Source organism: Bos indicus, chromosome 14 (genome assembly GCF_029378745.1).
Source record: "Bos indicus isolate NIAB-ARS_2022 breed Sahiwal x Tharparkar chromosome 14, NIAB-ARS_B.indTharparkar_mat_pri_1.0, whole genome shotgun sequence".
Lineage (NCBI taxonomy): Eukaryota > Metazoa > Chordata > Mammalia > Artiodactyla > Bovidae > Bos > Bos indicus.
Window position 1 is genome coordinate 51,928,351 of NC_091773.1, and position 18,498 is coordinate 51,946,848.

At 38.5% G+C, this 18,498-nt stretch overlaps 1 protein-coding gene across 7 annotated transcripts in view; it reads left to right on the forward strand.

The window, feature by feature from the left end:
• CSMD3 (CUB and Sushi multiple domains 3) overlaps positions 1–18,498 on the forward strand; it is a 1,461,887-nt gene that overhangs the window by 821,204 nt on the left and 622,185 nt on the right. For all 7 annotated transcript variants that reach the window (XM_070802767.1, XM_070802766.1, XM_070802772.1 and 4 more), the window contains one exon: positions 9,642–9,754. In XM_070802767.1, coding sequence (XP_070658868.1) covers positions 9,642–9,754 — 113 coding nt within the window. The remainder of the gene's footprint in view (positions 1–9,641; positions 9,755–18,498) is intronic.

Below are 18,498 nucleotides of genomic sequence, written 5' to 3' on the forward strand. Positions count from 1 at the left end.
ATGGGGTCACAAACAAGTTGAACACAATTTAGTGACTCAACAACCACAACCAATCAGCAAGAGAGCCAAGGATAAAGATAGGACCAGGGGACAATTTGTATCTTTCCTTGGACCCAGGCATGTAAATTTTGAGAAAATTTCAACGGATCGCCTATAGAAAGTAATGGGGGCCTCACTTGTTATCTAGATACAACACCACAGTCTCTCCCAGCTCATCTTTAGAAAAAAGACTGTGAGCACTCTCTTCTGATGGTCACCCAAGCCCTTGTTTCTTCCACAGTTGCAGAGGGTGGCGGATAGCCACTACTCCTCAATGGGGTGAGTGATCTCCTGGTCCCCAGCGTGCTTGCTCCATCAAATGACCAAAGGCTGGTGGTTTCAGAATCCCCACAGTAGCTTATGCATATCCCCAAGTGTAGGTATGTAAATTGAAAACTCATTGTGTAAAAGTTCTGAAAACTTCTGGAAAATAGGAAAAGAAACTTTCATATGAATATCAGCTGTCAAGGAGTCTGGGTAACTTCTCAGTGGCATGAGCTTCACTGATGATTATATCAGAAGAGCTGATTTTCCACACATTTGACAAAGGAAAAATAGAATTATATGGCTATATGGCTTTTTTCTTATGTTGGTATATTTATCAAACTAGTATTTATTTTTCCCTTTTTTTCCCCAAGTAACTGGTGAAACTACACTACATCTTGCCACTTTCATATAGGAGCAGAATCTTCTATTTAAATTTTCAACACTTCCCTAAGTAAATATTCTTATAACTTTTGCTTTCCTAGATATATGGTATATGGATGATAACAGACTTCTGGAGGTAGACTATATGCTAAGATATGGAGTGGGTTCAGAGCTAGAATATGAGACTTACAAGCCTGTGTTCTCAAATAAGGCAGGTAATTCAGTAGGAGCTAAAGAAGTCATGCCACTGGTCTTCTCTTTAGGGAAGTTTACTGATGAAGGGAACCATGTATCTAAAAGATCATCACATCCTTCTTCCCAGGTGTCTATTTGAAGCAAGAAGAATACAGAGATACAGGGGGAGAGAGGGAGCAGAAACAGCAAAGAAAGGAAGAAGATGGTTCTGTGAAAGAGAGCTCTTCAATTCTCACATTTGTTTTTTCATTCTCCTCAATCTTTCCTTCTGGCTATCCAAATCATTTTAAACTTTATTCTTAGAATAATATCCATCCAGTCAGTTCAGTTCAGTTGCTCAGTCATGTCTGACTCTTTGCACCCCATGAACCACAGCATGTCAGGCCTCCCTTTCCATCATCAACTCCCGGAGTCCACCCAAATCCATGTCCACTGAGTCGATGATACCATCCAACCATCTCATCTTCTGTCGTCCCCTTCTCCTCCTGCCCTCAACCTTTCACAGCATCAGGGTCTTTTCCAATGAGTCAGCTCTTCGCATCAGATGGCCAAAGTATTGGGGTTTCAGCTTCAGCATCAGTCCTTCCAATCAATATTCAGGACTGATTTCCTTAGGATCAACTGGCTTAATCTCCTTGTGGTCCAAGCGACTCTCAGGAGTCTTCTCCAACACCACAGTTCAAAAGCAGCAATTTTCCAGCGCTCAGCTTTCTTTATAGTCCAACTCTCACATCCATACATGACTACTGGAAAAACCAAAGCCTTGACTAGACGGACCTTTGTTGACAAAGTGATGTATCTGCTTTTTCATAATGCTGTCTAGGTTGGTCACAACTTTCCTTCCAAGGAGTAAGCGTCTTTTAATTTCATGTCTGCAATCACCATCTGCAGTGATTTTGGAGCCCAGAAAAATAAAGTCTGACACTGTTTTTACTGTTTCCCCATCTATTTGCCATGAAATGATGCGACTGTATGCCAGGATCTTAGTTTCCTGAATGTTGAGCTTTAAGTCAACTTTTTCACTCTCCTCTTTCACTTTCATCAAGAGGCCCTTTAGTTCTGCTTCAAATACCAGTAATTAATGGGCTTATAATGTGCCCCCCTTAAATCCCTCATACATCTTGAAGAATTGTATTCTCATAAGTATTCCAAATGTGACAGAGATACTAGCTGCTTAAAAACTGCAGGTGAGCCTGGATGGGAGGGGATTTGAGGGAGAATTGATACATGTATGTATGTGGCTGAGGCCCTTCACTGTTCACCTGAAACTACCAAACTGTAGTTTGGTAGCATTCTCAATTGGCTATACCCCAATGCAAAATAAAAAATGTTTAAATTGAACAACAACAACAACAACAACAAAACAAAACTTTAGGCAGCATTCCTGGCTTCCCATATTTTTCCATTGTCAAAGCTAATCATGGTCCTGAAGGGATTTTAGAGCCCAATTTAACCAGAGTTACTCAGTAGTAAGTCTTAAATTTGCAGAGGGTGGTTCATCTAACTAGTATTCCAAAAGAACAGAGCACTATAAGGGAGACTTTATAATTCAGTCTCTTATATCTTTGCTGTGTCGTTATAAGAGCGTCAGCTGGTCCGTTTAATTCTGGAACTGTCATTTGTATCCCATCCTCATCACCAAACTATTGAGGAAATATAATTAAAAATAATATCTCATGCAAACCAAGTTCAGATCAGATCAGATTAGATCAGTCGCTCAGTCGTGTACGACTCTTTGCGACCCCATGAATTGCAGCACGCCAGGCCTCCCTGTCCATCACCAACTCCCGGAGTGCACTCAGACTCACGTCCGTCGAGTCAGTGATGCCATCCAGCCATCTCATCCTCTGTCATCCGCTTCTCCTCCTGCCCCCAATCCCTCCCAGCATCAGAGTCTTTTCCAATGAGTCAACTCTTCGCATGAGGTGGCCAAAGTCCTGGAGTTTCAGCTTGAGCATCATTCCTTCCAAAGAAATCCCAGGGCTGATCTCCTTCAGAATGGACTGGTTGGATCTCCTTGCAGTCCAAGGGACTCCCAAGAGTCTTCTCCAACACCACAGTTCAAAAGCATCAATTCTTCGGTGCTCAGCCTTCACATCCAACTCTCACATCCGTATGTGACCACAGGAAAAACCATAGCCTTGACTAGATGGACCTTTGTTGGCAAAGTAATGTCTCTGCTTTTGAATATGCTATCTAGGTTGGTCATAACTTTCCTTCCAAGGAGTAAGCATCTTTTAATTGCATGGCTGCAGTCACCATCTGTAGTGATTTTGGAGCCCAGAAAAATAAGGTCTGACACTGTTTCCACTGTTTTCCCATCTATTTCCCATGAAGTTAAGACTCTCCAAAAATGTAGAAAGAATGAAACACTTTTAATATTCAGTTCAGTTCAGTTGCTCAATTGTGTACGACTCTTTATGACCCCATGGAGTGCAGTATGCCAGGCTTCCCTGTCCCTCACCAACTCCCGGAGCTTCCTCAAACTCATGTCCTTTGAGTCAGTGATGCCATCCAACCATCTCAACCTCTGTCATCCCCTTTTCATCCTGCCTTCATTCTTTCCCAGCATGAGGGTCTTTTCCAGTGAGTCAGTTCTTCGCATTTTCATGTGGCCATAGTATTGGAGTGTCAGCTTCAGCATCAGTCCTTCCAATCAATATTCAGGACTGATTTCTTGTAGGATCAACTGGTTTAATCTCCTTGCAGTCCAAGCGACTCTCAAGAGTCTTCTCTATCACCACAGTTCAAAAGCACCAATTCTTCAATGCTCAGCTTTCTTTATAGTCCAACTCTCACATCCATACATGACTACTGGAAAAACCATAGCCTTGACTAGATGGATCTTTGTTGACAAAGTGATGTCTCTGCTTTGTAATATGCTGTCTAGGTTGGTCATAACTTCCCTTCCAAGGAGTAAGCATCTTTTAATTCCATGGCTGGAGCCACCATCTGCAGTGATTTTGGAGCCCAGAAAAATAAAGTCTGTCAACTGTTTCCATTGTCTCCCCTTCTATTTGCCAAGAATTGATGGAACCAGATGCCATGATCTTAGTTTTCTGAATGTTGAGTTTTAAGCCAACCTTTTTACTCTCCTCTTTCACTTTCTTCAAGAGGCTCTTTAGTTCTACACTTTCTGCCATAAGGATGCTGTCATCTGGGTATCCGAGATTATTGATACTTCTCCTGGCAATCTTGATTCCAGCTTGTGCTTCATCCAGCCTGACATTTCACATGATAGACTCTGCATATAAGTTAAACAAGCACGGTGACAATATATACAGCCTTGATGTACTGCTTTCCCAATTTGGAACCAGTCTGTTGTTCCATGTCCAGTTCTAACTGATGCTTCTTGACCTGTGTACAGATTTCTCAGGAGGCAGGTCAAGTGGTCTGGTATTCCCATCTCTTTAAGAATTTTCCTGTTTGTTGTGATCCACACAGTCAAAGGCTTTGGCATAGTCAATAAAGCAGAAGTAGATGTTTTTCTGGACCTCTGTTGCCTTTTCTATGATCCAACCCATGTTGGCAATTAGATCTCTGGGTTCTCTGCCATTTCTAAATCCAGTTTGAACATCTGGAAGTTCATGGTTCATATACTGTTGACGTCTGGCTTGTAGAATTTTGAGCATTACTTTGCTAGCTTGTGAGATGAGTGCAATTATGTGGTAATTCAAACATTCTTTGGCATTTCCTTTCTTTGGGATTTGAATGAAAATTGACCTTTTCCATTTTTTAATATTGAATAAGCATTAAACCAGACAAGTGATATACATCACACACAATCTGCTAAAGAAATTGTGAGGAAAACTGAATCTCACTCCTTATATATCAGACAGATACAATCTGCTTGTATACATGTTGTTTGTCCTTATCAAAAGGGAAAATAGAACTTGTATCTTTACAGCAAGCAGGGAGTTAACATCACAGGGCTATAATCTAGGCTTAAGCTCCCACGGAAACAGGGAGACAGAGTGACATTTCCTTTATGCTTACATTTTTTTTAATATCCCCAAAGCAGCATTTTTATTTACCCACTGAATTCCAAAACATTTAATTTAGGAGTTTGGCATTTCATAATCACCCATCTTGATTGACATGGGCTGACACACATGGCGCTGTCAGGATACACAAGGACGATAGCCAAAGTTACAAAAAATAAATCCATGATTCTTAAACAATTGCAACCAAAAAAAAAAAGTTACAGGTATCAAAACTTTAGATGCATTGCATTGAAAAGAAAGTTTGTGCACGTCATAATTTAAAGAGGCGAACAAGGTGCTACTGAAACCTCACGTTAAAGTTTATTATTAAGCTGATGGAAAGGAGCAAGCGGTCTCTCATCCCAGCTTCCCTTAATGGTTTTCCATTAGCTAAGAAAGAAGAGGGAGGGGTAAATTCACTTTTGCATGCACAGATGTACTGCTTTAACAAAACACTAGCAGCTGGTTTGAAGTGGGCCATTTAAATACCAACTGTAGCCTGTGTGGCTAATTCTCCTCTCTAACTTTCTGAGGCTTTCGCCTGCAATTCACCTAGACAGGCAAGCAAACGACAATGCCTCCTTCAGAACGCACCTGTCTGCACGATCCAAAAAGGGAGCTCCTGTGGGCTCAAAGCAACCGTCAGTCCAGTGATGCCCATGAATTACTTTATCTGGAACTGCTTCCCGGGGGCGGACAGCAGGTCTGAGTAGCTGTGCTGCCGTACAGAGAGGTTGAGCACTGGATACTTAGTGAGTGTGGCGAGAGGGGACTGGTGGTGATGGGGCGGGGGCGGGGCGGGCCAAGGCGCTCAGTTGCCTTCTCCGGCTTCCTCGTATTTATTTAAAGCCTCAAATAAATACATTATGTAATGTGAAAAAATGACAAGAGGCATATTTAGCTTAAAAAATTGATATACATCTGTAAGAAATTTTGTCATTTATAATTTCAAGTTTTCTAAAAGAAATGCTACAGAGAAAGGGGGAATTGTCTTTAACTTTGATACTGGGAAAATTTTTAATTTAGCCGTTATTTTAAAATTTATTTTTACTATTACACCACCAATTTATTGGAAACTAGATAGAATTATGGCAAATAGGAGTGCAAGTTGTCAGTGGAACAATTAGCCTATATGTGTTAGCAGTTCTTTATGAACTGACAAAATTAAATGTACTAAAAATTTTTGGTTGGTAAAAAAGTATAGGACTGAGATGGATATAACAAAGAGGAACAATTTAATCTTATTAAAAAAACACCTTTTAATATTCACTAGGAGATAGATTGTTGGCATATTTGATATGGTATAGCTGATGTATATCCTATAGTTTTAAACTCTCATGACCATTTCATAATGGGTTTACTTTACTCTGAGCTTGAGTACTCACTCTTGCCCATAAACCTGTCTCTTTTCTGTAGCTCAGAAAATGAGTGCTTCTGAACCCATCAACTGAAGACTGAAAGTTCATGTGCCATCAATTTTCAAATGATAATGCATATATGTATGCATATGAGTACATACAGATATGCACATATATTACAAAGGATAATGTACGTGTGTTCTTTATATTATACAAATTTTATTTCCTTTGGCAGGAATGAAGTGAATATAGTCTAAAATTCTATAATATCTTATGTATCTTTATATCTCACACTATTCCTCAGTATTATGCACAATCTCATAATTACATCACAATATTTAACTGAGTTCATTTGTGATGGATTCCAATAAATTCTGTAACACTCAACACTGGTGGCATAGCTGTATTGCTAATGCAGTCTGTTGATCATGGTTTATAGTTTGGAAGTTGACTAAGAACTGGACATTCTGCAGCCATGGTGGCCTCAGGAATACAGTGCTCCTCTATGTTGCCCTCTGCTAGTTTAATTATAGTATAGCCTTCATCCAGAACACAGCTTTATTAGGGTGCCCTTTTTATTGATATTAAGAAGGGAAACTTTATATCTTCTCTCCTGTAATTTTTCAGAAATGTTCATGTTTTTAGCAACAAAGTAGGGAAGCACTTGAGAATTTCTTCTTTTAAAAACCTATTTTTTAAGTATGTAATTTAGAATTCCCTATCATGATGGATATTTTACTCAGCAGTGGATCCATTCTTTTTTCCTCTTTGTACTCTTTGTTTAAATTTTAATTGGAAGCTAATTACTTTACAGTATTGTGGTGGTTTTTGCCATACATTCACATGAATCAGCCATGGGTATACATGTGTACCCCATCCCGACCCTCCCTCCCACCACCCTCCTCCTCCCATCTCTCAGGTTCATCCCAGTGCACCAGCCCTGAGCACCCTGTCTCATGTATGGACCTGGACTGGTGATCTGTTTCACATATGATAATGTACATGTTTCAATGCTATTCTCTCAAATCATCCTATACTTGCCTTCTCCCACAGAGTCCAAGTCTGTTCTTTGCATCTGTGTCTCTTTCACTGTCTCGCATTTAGGATCATCGTTACCATCTTTCTAAATTCCATATATATGCACTAATATTACCATATTGGTATTTTTCTTTCTGACTTAATTCACTCTGTATAACAGGCTCCAGTTTCATCCCCCTCATTAGAACTGATTCAAATGAATTCTTTTTCATAGCTGAGTAATATTCCATTGTGTATATGTACCACAGCTTTCTTATCCATTCATCTGCCGATGGACATCTGGGTTGCTTACATGTCCTGGCTATTGTAAACAGTGCTGCAATGAACATTGGGGTACATGTGTCTCTTTCAATTCTGGTTTCCTTGGTGTGTATGCCCATCCAGTGGAATTGCTGGGTTGTATGGCAGATATAGGAGGAGAGCAAATGAGTAAATATGACCTTGAGGGGAAAAGTCTGTCAAGAATACAAAGAGTTATTTGTTTGTTGTTTTAAGTCTTTGTATTTTTGACAGACTTTTCCCCTCAAGGTTATATTTACTCATTTCTCTCCTCCTTTGTATGATTATTGCTTCAGTTCAAACATGAGACCGAAGCATTATTGATGACAGTGGAATCATTAAGTAATTTCTCTTTGTAGGGTTATAAAAGTGAATATTACTGAATGAGTTTATTAATGCATAGATTCAGTGATGCCATATCAAATTAGCAGCATATTATTTAAAATAAAATTGTTTCCAGTAAAACATACTTGACATGGCTAGCCTGACATCAGTATTGCAAAGGGTTATATTATGCTCTTTGTGATTTATTGTTTTGCACAGTACTTAAATATTTTTCACAGTGCTTCTTTAGAACGAAGTTCTGTGAAACTTGAAAGGTTAACATGAAGTACATTACTGGTGTGAAAACAGCAACAAGTTAAAGATTTTTATAGATTCTTTTTGTCTTTCAATTTAAAAGAAATATAAGATTTTCAGTATTTAAAATTTAGTACCTTGCCTCAGGGATTTGAAAGATATAACCTAGTTTCAGTTCAGTTCAGTGCAGTGCAGTCGCTCAGTTGTGTCCAACTCTTCACAACCCCATGAATCGCAGCACGCCAGGCCGCCCTGTCTATCACCAACTCCCGGAGTTCACCCAAACTCATGTCCATCAAGTCGGTGATGCCATCCAGCCATCTCGTCCTCTGTCATCCCCTTTTCCTCCTGCCCCCAATCCCTCCCAGCATCAGAGTCTTTTCCAGTGAGTCAGCTCTTCATATGAGGTGGCCAAAGTACTGGAGATTCAGCTTCAGCATCATTCCTTCCAAAGAACACTCAGGGCTGATCTCCTTTGGAATGGACTGGTTGGATCTCCTTGCAGTCCAAGGGACTCTCAAGAGTCTTCTCCAACACCATAGTTCAAAACCATCAATTCTCTGGCAGTCAGCTTTCTTCACAGTCCAACTCTCACATCCGTACATGACCACTGGAAAAACCATAGCCTTGACTAGACGGACCTTTGTTGGCAAAGTAATGCCTCTGCTTTTCAATACGCTATCTAGGTTGGTCATAACTTTTCTCCCAAGGAGTGTCTTTTAATTTCCACCATCTGTAGTGATTTTGGAGCCCAGAAAAATAAAGTCTGACACTGTTTCCACTGTTTCCCCATCTATTTCCCATGAAATGATGGGACCAGATGCCATGATCTTCGTTTTCTGAATGTTGAGCTTTAAGCCAATTTTTTCACTCTCCACTTTCACTTTCATCAGGAGGCTTTTTAGTTCCTCTTCACTTTCTGCCATAAGGGTGGTGTCATCTGCATATCTGAGGTTTTTGATATTTCTCCTGGCAATCTTGATTCCAGCTTGTGCTTCTTCCAGCCCAGCGTTTCTCATGAGGTACTCTGCATAGAAGTTAACTAAGGAGGGTGACAATATACAGCCTTGATGTACTCCTTTTCCTTTTTGGGACCAATCTGTTGTTCCATGTCCAGTTCTAACTGTTGCTTCCTGACCTGCATATAGGTTTCTCAAGAGGCAGGTCAAGTGGTCTGGTATTCCCATCTCTTTCAGAATTTTCCACAGTTTATTGTGATCCACAGTCAAAGGCTTTGGCATACTCAATAAAGCAAAAATATAACCTAGTTTAGCACATAAATAGTACTTGTTTATAGTAAACATTGATCACTAAATTATGTTATTTGTCTGTTCTGTCTTGTAAATTAATCTGACGTTTGTTTCTAGCTGAGAAAGTTGTGAGAAACTCATCTGTCTCATAATTTGCTTAGAGAGGTATTCAAATGATCTGTTCCATATAAAAAGAACAACTAGAAACTTTCCTGTCAGTGCAGTGGTATTTTAATAATCTGTTTCTCCTCTCTCTATCCACCTCTTTTTAGGCTGACTGGAAGCTTTGTGCCAGACCTGATAGTAAGCATGAGTAGCCAAATGTGGCTGCACCTTCAAACAGATGAAAGTGTCGGATCTGTTGGCTTCAAGGTTAACTACAAAGGTAATGATAAATTGTTACTGTGGGAAATATGTTACCTTAATAACACCAGAGAATACTTTTAAATTAAAGTTTAATTGCATCTATAAAAGTTTCCCAGCATACAAGCAAGAGTATATTTCAATGTAACACTTTACTTTTTAAATTAATTACAAATGTTGATTTCACTTTTCTTTAAGAAAAATTGTCTTTCCTTTCAAATGAGGATATTTTACATACTTCATCTCTCCTTTAAGTCCGCTATACCACTATACAGTGCCTAGGCTTTAGTCACTCTGGACTCCTCAGCTTTCCAAAAATATGCAATGTGATTTTATAAACTTTATACAAATTGCCTGGCAAAAATCTACTAATTACTTAAACACATAGCAAAGGACTTAATTCTTTATTTTTATTTTGTAATGCATCTGTGGGGTATCTCCTCACCGCTGCCCCTTCTGACCTTGAACGTGGAATAGCTACTCTAGGCTCTCCTGCGCCTGCGCAGCCACCACTCCTTGGAGGTGGGGTTGCTCCTCCCGGCCGCAGTCTCTGGCCTCGGGCGTGGGGTAGGTCCTCTCAGCTTCCGCCCGTGGCCTCCGACGTAGGGTAGCTCTTTTTGGCCGCCGCCACTAACCTCCGACACGGGGTAGTTCCTCTCGGCCGTTCCTGCGCCGTCACAGCCTGGCACTCTCGGCCAATGCCCCTTACTTTGAACGTGGGGTAACTCCTCTTGGCCGCCTCCCCTCGGGCATGGGGTCCTCCCGGCTTCTGTCCCTGACCTCCGACATGGGGTAGCTCCTCTCGGCCCCACTAAGTGTGCCGGTCGCAGCCGCCCGCTAATTGCTAATATCTTCTGAGAGCAAAGAACAATCATTAAAAGATGCTTACTCCTTGGAAGAAAAGTTATGACCACCCTAGATAGCATATTGAAAAGCAGAGACATTACTTTGCCAACAAAGGTCCGTCTAGTCAAGGCTATGATTTTTCCAGTGGTCATGTATGGATGTGAGAGCTGGACTGTGAAGAAAGCTGAGCACCGAAGAATTGATGCTTTTGAACTGTGGTGTTGGAGAAGATTCTTGAGAGTCCCTTGGACTGCAAGGAGATCCAACCAGTCCATTCTGAAGGAGATCAGCCCTGGGATTTCTTTGGAAGGAATGATGCTGAAGCTGAAACTCCAGTACTTTGGCCACCTCATTCAAAGAGTTGACTCATTGGAAAAGACTCTGATGCTGGGAGGGATTGGGGGCAGGAGGAGAAGGGGACGACAGAGGATGAGATGGCTGGATGGCATCACTGACTCGATGGACGTGAGGCTGAGTGAACTCTGGGAGTTGGTGATGGACAGAGAGGCCTGGCGTGCTGCGATTCATGGAGTCACAAAGAGTTGAACACGACTGAGTGGCTGAACTGAACTGAATGCATCTGTGAATCTCTCAGATTATATGCATGGTATTAGTGTTCAGATTATTAACTTCTATATAAATTATGAACCGCAGATGTTTTAAATTGCAACTACTCATCCCAATATTGATAGTTTTGCAGATTAATGTTAAATTATATGTGTATAACACAATCTTTTGTTTCAGTTCCATTTATAAGAGATAGATGCAGACACTGAAATCACAAATATCTCTGACACATGATTAACCATTTTAAAGTCAAATAGAGACAATTGATGTGCAGGTATACACCCAATGTACATATCAAAAATGCAGTTTTGAAATTCTGGTGGAAAACATATGTATGTTATTAAGTTTAATTAAAATCTATGCTTTAAAAGATGAAAATGTAGAACAGAACATCAGAATATATAGCTACCTGAATTTATTTTTTTTTTTATTTTAAAAAGTATTATTCTCTATTTTATCAGTTCAACAGTGGATTATAAAGTAGACAGAATTCTTTTACTTGCATAATAATAATTTTTAACCAGAGTTTATTTTTTCAAAGATTGGCTTTTCATGCCCTTCTATCTGGACACAGGGAAATGAATGCATGGTGTTGTCAGGAAGAACAGGACACATGCATTCTGTGTTTTTAACTTGAGACTAAATTTGGTGCTACATTAATTTGAATAGTTCAGGAAATCTGTATAAATGTCAGTTTTAAAAAATAAAAAGGTTAGCCTGATTATAATTTTAAATATATTCTTACTCCATTTAAAATCCACATCTGTCCCCAGAAAATAAAACAAGTTACAAAGGTTAAAGTATGGTCAGCTTCTGTTGCAAGTATCTATGCCTTGATTGTTTTATTTTTTTTTTTATTTTTCCCCTGTAAATTATATTCCTCTTTGTTGTATTATTTTCTTCACCCTATGAAAGTTAGCTGTTAGAAAGTCTAGAATCATTCAAGCTGTGTTAATCATTAATGACACTGTTTCAGTAAAGAATACAGTTTTTAAAGTTCACAAACAGTTTTGAGCAGCAGGAGAGTGCTATCGATATTTCAACAGTCTCCACTGCAGTTCAGGAGCTGGAAGTACATTGTGAAGTAGCACAATTAAGCATTATTTTTTTTGTTTTCTGCTCAGTTTTTAACAAAATTTGAAAATATATGTACTGCTTAAGGATCTGCTATGTGCCACCTACTGAATGAGCTGTTGAATATAGAAAGAACAACTAAAACTTATCTGGCAGTGCAGTGGTTAAGACGCTATGTTCCCGCTGCAGGTGGCAAGGGTTGATTCCCTAGTTGGGGAACTAAGATAAGATCCCTCCCACATGCCATGAGGTGATGCCAAAAAAAAAAAAAGTAAATAAGAAAGAAAGAATAAAGAATAGCCAGATATTTTCTCTCTTAGCAAGAGCATAATATAGTGACAGAAAAAAAAATATATCCAACTATCCCTATGCTAACATCCACCAAGATGAGATATTTGAAACAAACCCAGACAATTCTTAACGAATAATGTCCTTACTCTTCTCCCACCCTTCAGCCTGGTCTCTTCCAGTCTAACATCCATACTGCTAATGGTGATCTCCCAGCAACAGAGAGGTTATCGATCATATTACCCTCCAGCTTAAAACGTTTCCAAACATTCCAGAACCTCCATAGTGCTTATCTTACAGATTTTTGTTTTCTCTCTACACTTAAGTTTTATAAAATGATCTTTGAACCCAGCAAGTTGTTTCATACTTCTCCTTACACTCAGTAAATTCTGTCTGGATCTATATTCAGTTCTAAACGCAACATCACATCACTCATCCTTTAAGACAAAGTTCAAATATTTTTCTGTGAAGCCTTCCTTAACTCCACACATTACAAAAGAACATCTTCCCTGTTTAGCCTCTCAGTCTTGTCCACCTCCTTTCAACTCCATGGACTTAGCCCACCAGGCTCCTCTGCCCATGGGAATTCTCCAGGTGAGAATACTGGAATGGGTTGCCATGCCTTCCACAAAAATGCATCATGTTCATCTTTAAATTTCCATTAGCAAGCCCCTGCTATATCCTCATAGGTAATTAATGACCATTTGTTCAATAAAGCTGAACAAATGAGTTGACCCTAAATATGATAGGTAAGGTACATCCTCAAAAGTTTAGTTTTTTTACTGTGAAAATCATGTTTTTACATCTCCCATAGTTTAAAACCTGAGCTCAAAGTTGAAGCAGGATTCATGTTGAGAAGTTTCAAATTTTGATATGCATATAAGTTTAGCAACTTTGCCTACTAAAAATAATTTTCATAATTACCATGTTCTCAGTTAGGTAGTAGGTTGGTTCTAAATGGAACACTGCTTAAAAACAAAACAAAGCAAAACAAAAACTTTCTCTATTTGATCTAAAGACATCTTTTTTTTTAATTTTATTTTATTTTTAAACTTTACAATATTATATTAGTTTTGCCAAATGTAGAAATGAATCTGCCACAGGTATACCTGTGTTCCCCATCCTGAACCCCCCTCCCTCCTCCCTCCCCATACCCTCCCTCTGGGTCGTCCCAGTGCACCAGCCCCAAGCATCCAGTATCCTGCATCGAACCTGGACTGGCAACTCGTTTCATACATGATATTATACATGTTTCAATGCCATTCTCCCAAATCTCCCCACCCTCTCCCTCTCCCACAGAATCCATAAGACTGATCTATACATCAGTGTCTCTTTTGCTGTCTCATACACAGGGTTATTGTTACCATCTTTCTAAATTCCGTATATATGCGTTAGTATACTGTATTGGTGTTTTTCTTTTTTTTAAATCACCTATAGATTTTTCATGAGATAACATTAAGGTAGATCTCCTATAAACTAAGCATGCATTTTCTTGTGTATTTTGTCTTTGTAAGAGAGAACATAGCTATAAGACTACTTGGTCGTTTTTACTCAATGTTAAATATTTAGGAAATTTAATTTTTTTTTTTTTCTGTGACTGTAAGCCTCTTCGTATCTTTTCCTGGATTAATGTTGGTCATTTATATCTTGTTAGAAATTTTTCTAGGATATAGATAATAGTTTTCAAAAATATTAACAGTTCATACATAGTTTATTAGAAAAAAACTTTTTCTAAAAAAATAAAGAATAGAAAAGATATATTATCCAAATATTTATCAGTTCAGTTCATTTGCTCAGTCATGTCTGACTCCTTGAGACCCCATGTGGTGTTAACTAATTGTACAAAGAGTAAATTTTTCTCTCTTTGGCAGCATCTGCTTTTTTGCTTGCCCAGCAATCCTCCCACTTTCTTCTATCAGCTCAGCTATTTTAGGCTTTGATGACCCTTATCTGTTCTAGTTCTGTATGGGTCTGTAGGCTTGGGCTGAACTAATCAGAATTCCTTTTGATACAGTTATCAGTCTAGGATCTGGGGCAATTGATATAGATTCCAGGTGGAAGAAAATCGCTTTTCCGAGATTATATACTCTTAAGGATCATTTAACTTGGTGCCTACTGATGTCCAACTTTCGTTACTAGAAGAACCAGTAGATTAAAAGAATGAAAAACAGTACTGTAGGAGAAAATAGAAACTTCTAACTGCCTGAAGGGAATACTAGACCTTGGCTATTTAATTGTATAAGGTTATAAACTTTTCCTTGTTTAAGCCATGATGAGTTCAGTTTATGTCACTAATTAAGTCCTAATTAACACATTTGTGATCTCTTTGTTTAATTCTTTCAAGATAGAAAAAAACAATATTTACATTACAGTTCAATGCTTGTAGAATCAGATATATTTCTTTCTTTTTCTTTTCTGTATTTTCAAAAAAAAATTAAGGTGGAAAAACACCTTACTTGGATCCCAGGGAGAATGTATACGCATAGAAATGAACAGTTACAGTTGAGAAAGTAATATTTAATACATTCTTTGCTTTTATCAGGAAAGGAAACATGAAAATATTAGCGTTCTCTAATCGCCTTCTACTGACAGTGTACATTTGTAGTGAATAAAGGTCTTTGCTAGTATTAGGACATATGCCTTAATGCTATTATTTATGGATTAAGTTTTGGTTCCAGTTTTTTTTTTTTTAATTCTCAAATCATATCATGAGATTTATTGAGATGTTTAGAAAGTAGCTTTAATTCCTTATTATTTTTTTTTTTTTTTACTTCCGTGGTGGTCTAGTGGTTAGGACTCCATGCTTTTTTTTTTTTTTTTTTAATAAAGAGACACAGAGGTATAGAACAGTCTTTTGGAGTCTGTGGGACAGGGAGAGGGTGGGATGATTTGGGAGAATGACATTGAAACATGTATAATATCATATATGAAACGAATCGCCAATCCAGGTTCGGTGCATGATCTGGATGCTTGGGGCTGGTATGCTGGGACGACCCAGAGGGATGGTATGGGGAGGGAGGACGGAAGGGGGTTCAGGATGGGGAACACATGTATACCTGTGGTGGATTCATGTTGATGTATGGCGAAACCAATACAATATTGTAAAGTAATTCCTTGGTTCTTATATGATTAATTACGGCACTGAGACATAATTAGTTATCACTGAAATCATGCTATAGAATAATGGAAAATATGTAAAAATTTTTGATTATTTTATCTGCCTTAATATTTATGTTATAGTTCAGAAATTGGCATATATATATATATATATATAGGCCTATAAAATATATATATATTCACTCTATCTCAAGTGAATTCAATTAAATTAGATCAAAGTCATCTAAAGAACATACTTAGATGATGATTGATAGTCTCTTAAAAATGCACTCTGGAAATAATGAAAATAATTATAATTGTATCAAAAATATTTTTAAAATTTTCTAGGAATTCAATTATTTTCATATACAAACATAATGTTAGCATGTTATGGAGATATATTTCAGTGTTTGTGGGATTAGATCGGAATCTAAGTTCGTTTGTGCAAATAACTGTTTTCCTCTAAGGTGTGCCATGTATATAGCTGATTCAGTATATGCTGAAAGGAAAGTGTCTCTGTCTTTAAAACAAGGAGCTTGGACTAAATATTTCCTTTGAATTCTAACACTCTTTTATTATATTTGATAAATTAAATGTTGATATGTTCATTGCATTGTCCAAGAATATTATACTCAATATTTATTCATTATAGTAAACTGATATACCTTCAATGGGACATTCTTTGTTTGAGTTCTCAGGAAAATTTCTGTCTTAGAAATTTTTTCTATCTGGTGGTGGCCTATTAACACAGAACTAGTGAGCCCCCTTGGGTTTTTTCGTTATTGTGTCTTTTGAGATATTTCTTCTCTTCATATAATTTTCATTTTCTTTATTGAAATATTGCCTGTAAAAGTGTTTCCCTTCCTTGGGAAAATTGCTAAATAGCATGCAGTATTTTGTGGGGGATTGTTATGATAACATTTCAGTCCATGCTCAGAATAAAGAGGGCTTTTTAGCATGATTCATGAAAACTTATAATAAAATTTATTATTTTTATTGTTACCTTTTATTAGCTTAAAGGACTTATTTTATTTTACATTCAGTACATCAAGTTTCTTTAGAAAACTACTGTTCCTAAAATATTCAGTTTGACTTTGTCACAGTCTGCAGTGAGGGTTAACCTTTTTGTATCTATAGCACCAGAATGAGAATGAGTAGCAGTAGAGTATTAAAAATCACGTCTTTTAAAATAACTGTTGACTTACCACTATGTACCAGGCATGGTGAAGGACAGGGTACATAGCAAAAAGTAAGATACTTAGTCACTGCTTTCAGACTAATGGAACGAAGACTGACACTTTAAAAATAGTGGTAAACATTAAAAAGTGATGAAAATGAAAAAGGCAATGTGCTTTTGGGAGACTATCCCAAGGCATCTAATGCAAACCTCAAGAAAAGCTTTCTTCAGGAGATAAACATGGACTGAGATATGAAGCTGAGTAAGAGTTACTGAGGCTAGAAGCTGGACAGCAAGACGAGTGTGTTTAGATGACAAGTTCATTTGAGTACTTGATAGAATTCCTGGGTGTATGGCCAAAATGGAGAGAGAGAAAGCTGTGGTGTGAGAGGTGGAAAGAGTGAGTCATACTTTGTTGCAAAACATACTGTGAAACTGAATCTGTGAGACTGAAAGATGTTCATTTTTTCCCATGGAAGAAAAAGATCATTCCACCCACTCCCAGGTAGATGGCTTTTGCAACTTTCCCCTGAGGACAGGGACTAGTATTTAGTTAAGTAATGGAATTATAGAACTTTGGAGCTGGAAGAGACTTGTGAGGTAGTTGAATCAATTATAATTATTGCATCTAATATGAGAAAATTGAGTACCATATAAAGATCAATTTTTTCTCACAGTCACTATTGGTACTGCCTTAGCCCAAAGTGGAATGATAAGCTGTTGCTTCTGTGAGTGAAGTGAAAGTTGCTCAGTCATGTCTGACTCCTTGTGACCCCATGGGCTATACAGTCCATGGAATTCTGCAGGCCAGAATATAGGAGTGGGTAGCTCTTCCCTTCTCCAGGGCATCTTCCTAACCCAGGGGTTGAACCCATATTGCAGGCAGATTCCTTACCAGATGAGCCACAAGGGAAGCCCAAGAATACTGGAGTGGGTAGTCTATCCCTTCTCCAGAAGATCTTCCCCATCAAACCAAGATCTCCTTGATTGCAGGCAGATTCTTTACCAACTGAGCAGATTCTTTACCAGCTGCACTATATTGCTTCACACTTTGTATTTCTCCATATATCCAAGATATGTGTGTGTGTGTGTGTGTGTGTATGTATATAATTCTTCAGTTACTCAGTCGTGCCTGACTTTTGTGACCCCATAGACTGCAACAAGCCAGGCTTCCTTATCCTTCACCATCTCCCAGCACTTGTTCAAACTCATGTCCATTGAGTCAGTGATGCCATCCAAACATCTCATCCTCTGTTGTCCCCATCTTCTCCTGCCTTCAGTCTTTCCCAGCATCAGAGTCTTTTCTAATGAGTTAGCTCTTAGCATCAAGGGACCAATGTACTGGAACTTCAGCTTCAGCATCAGTCCTTCCAGTGACTATTCAGGACTGATTTCCTTTAGGATTGACTAGTTGGATCTCCTTTCAGTTCAAGGGATTCTCAAGAGTCTTCTCCAACACCACAGTTCAAAAGCATCAGTTCCTCAGCCCTTGGCTTTCTTTATGCTCCAACTCTCACATCCATATATGACTACTGGAAAAAACATAGCTTTGACTAAATGGACCTTTGTTGGCAAAGTAATGTCTCTGCTTTTAATATGCTGTTTTGGTTTGTCATAGCTTTTCTTCCAAGGAGCAAGTGTCTTTTAATTTCATGGCTGCAGTCACCATCTGCAGTGATTTTGGAGTCCAAGAAAAGAAAGTCTGTCACTGTTTCCAT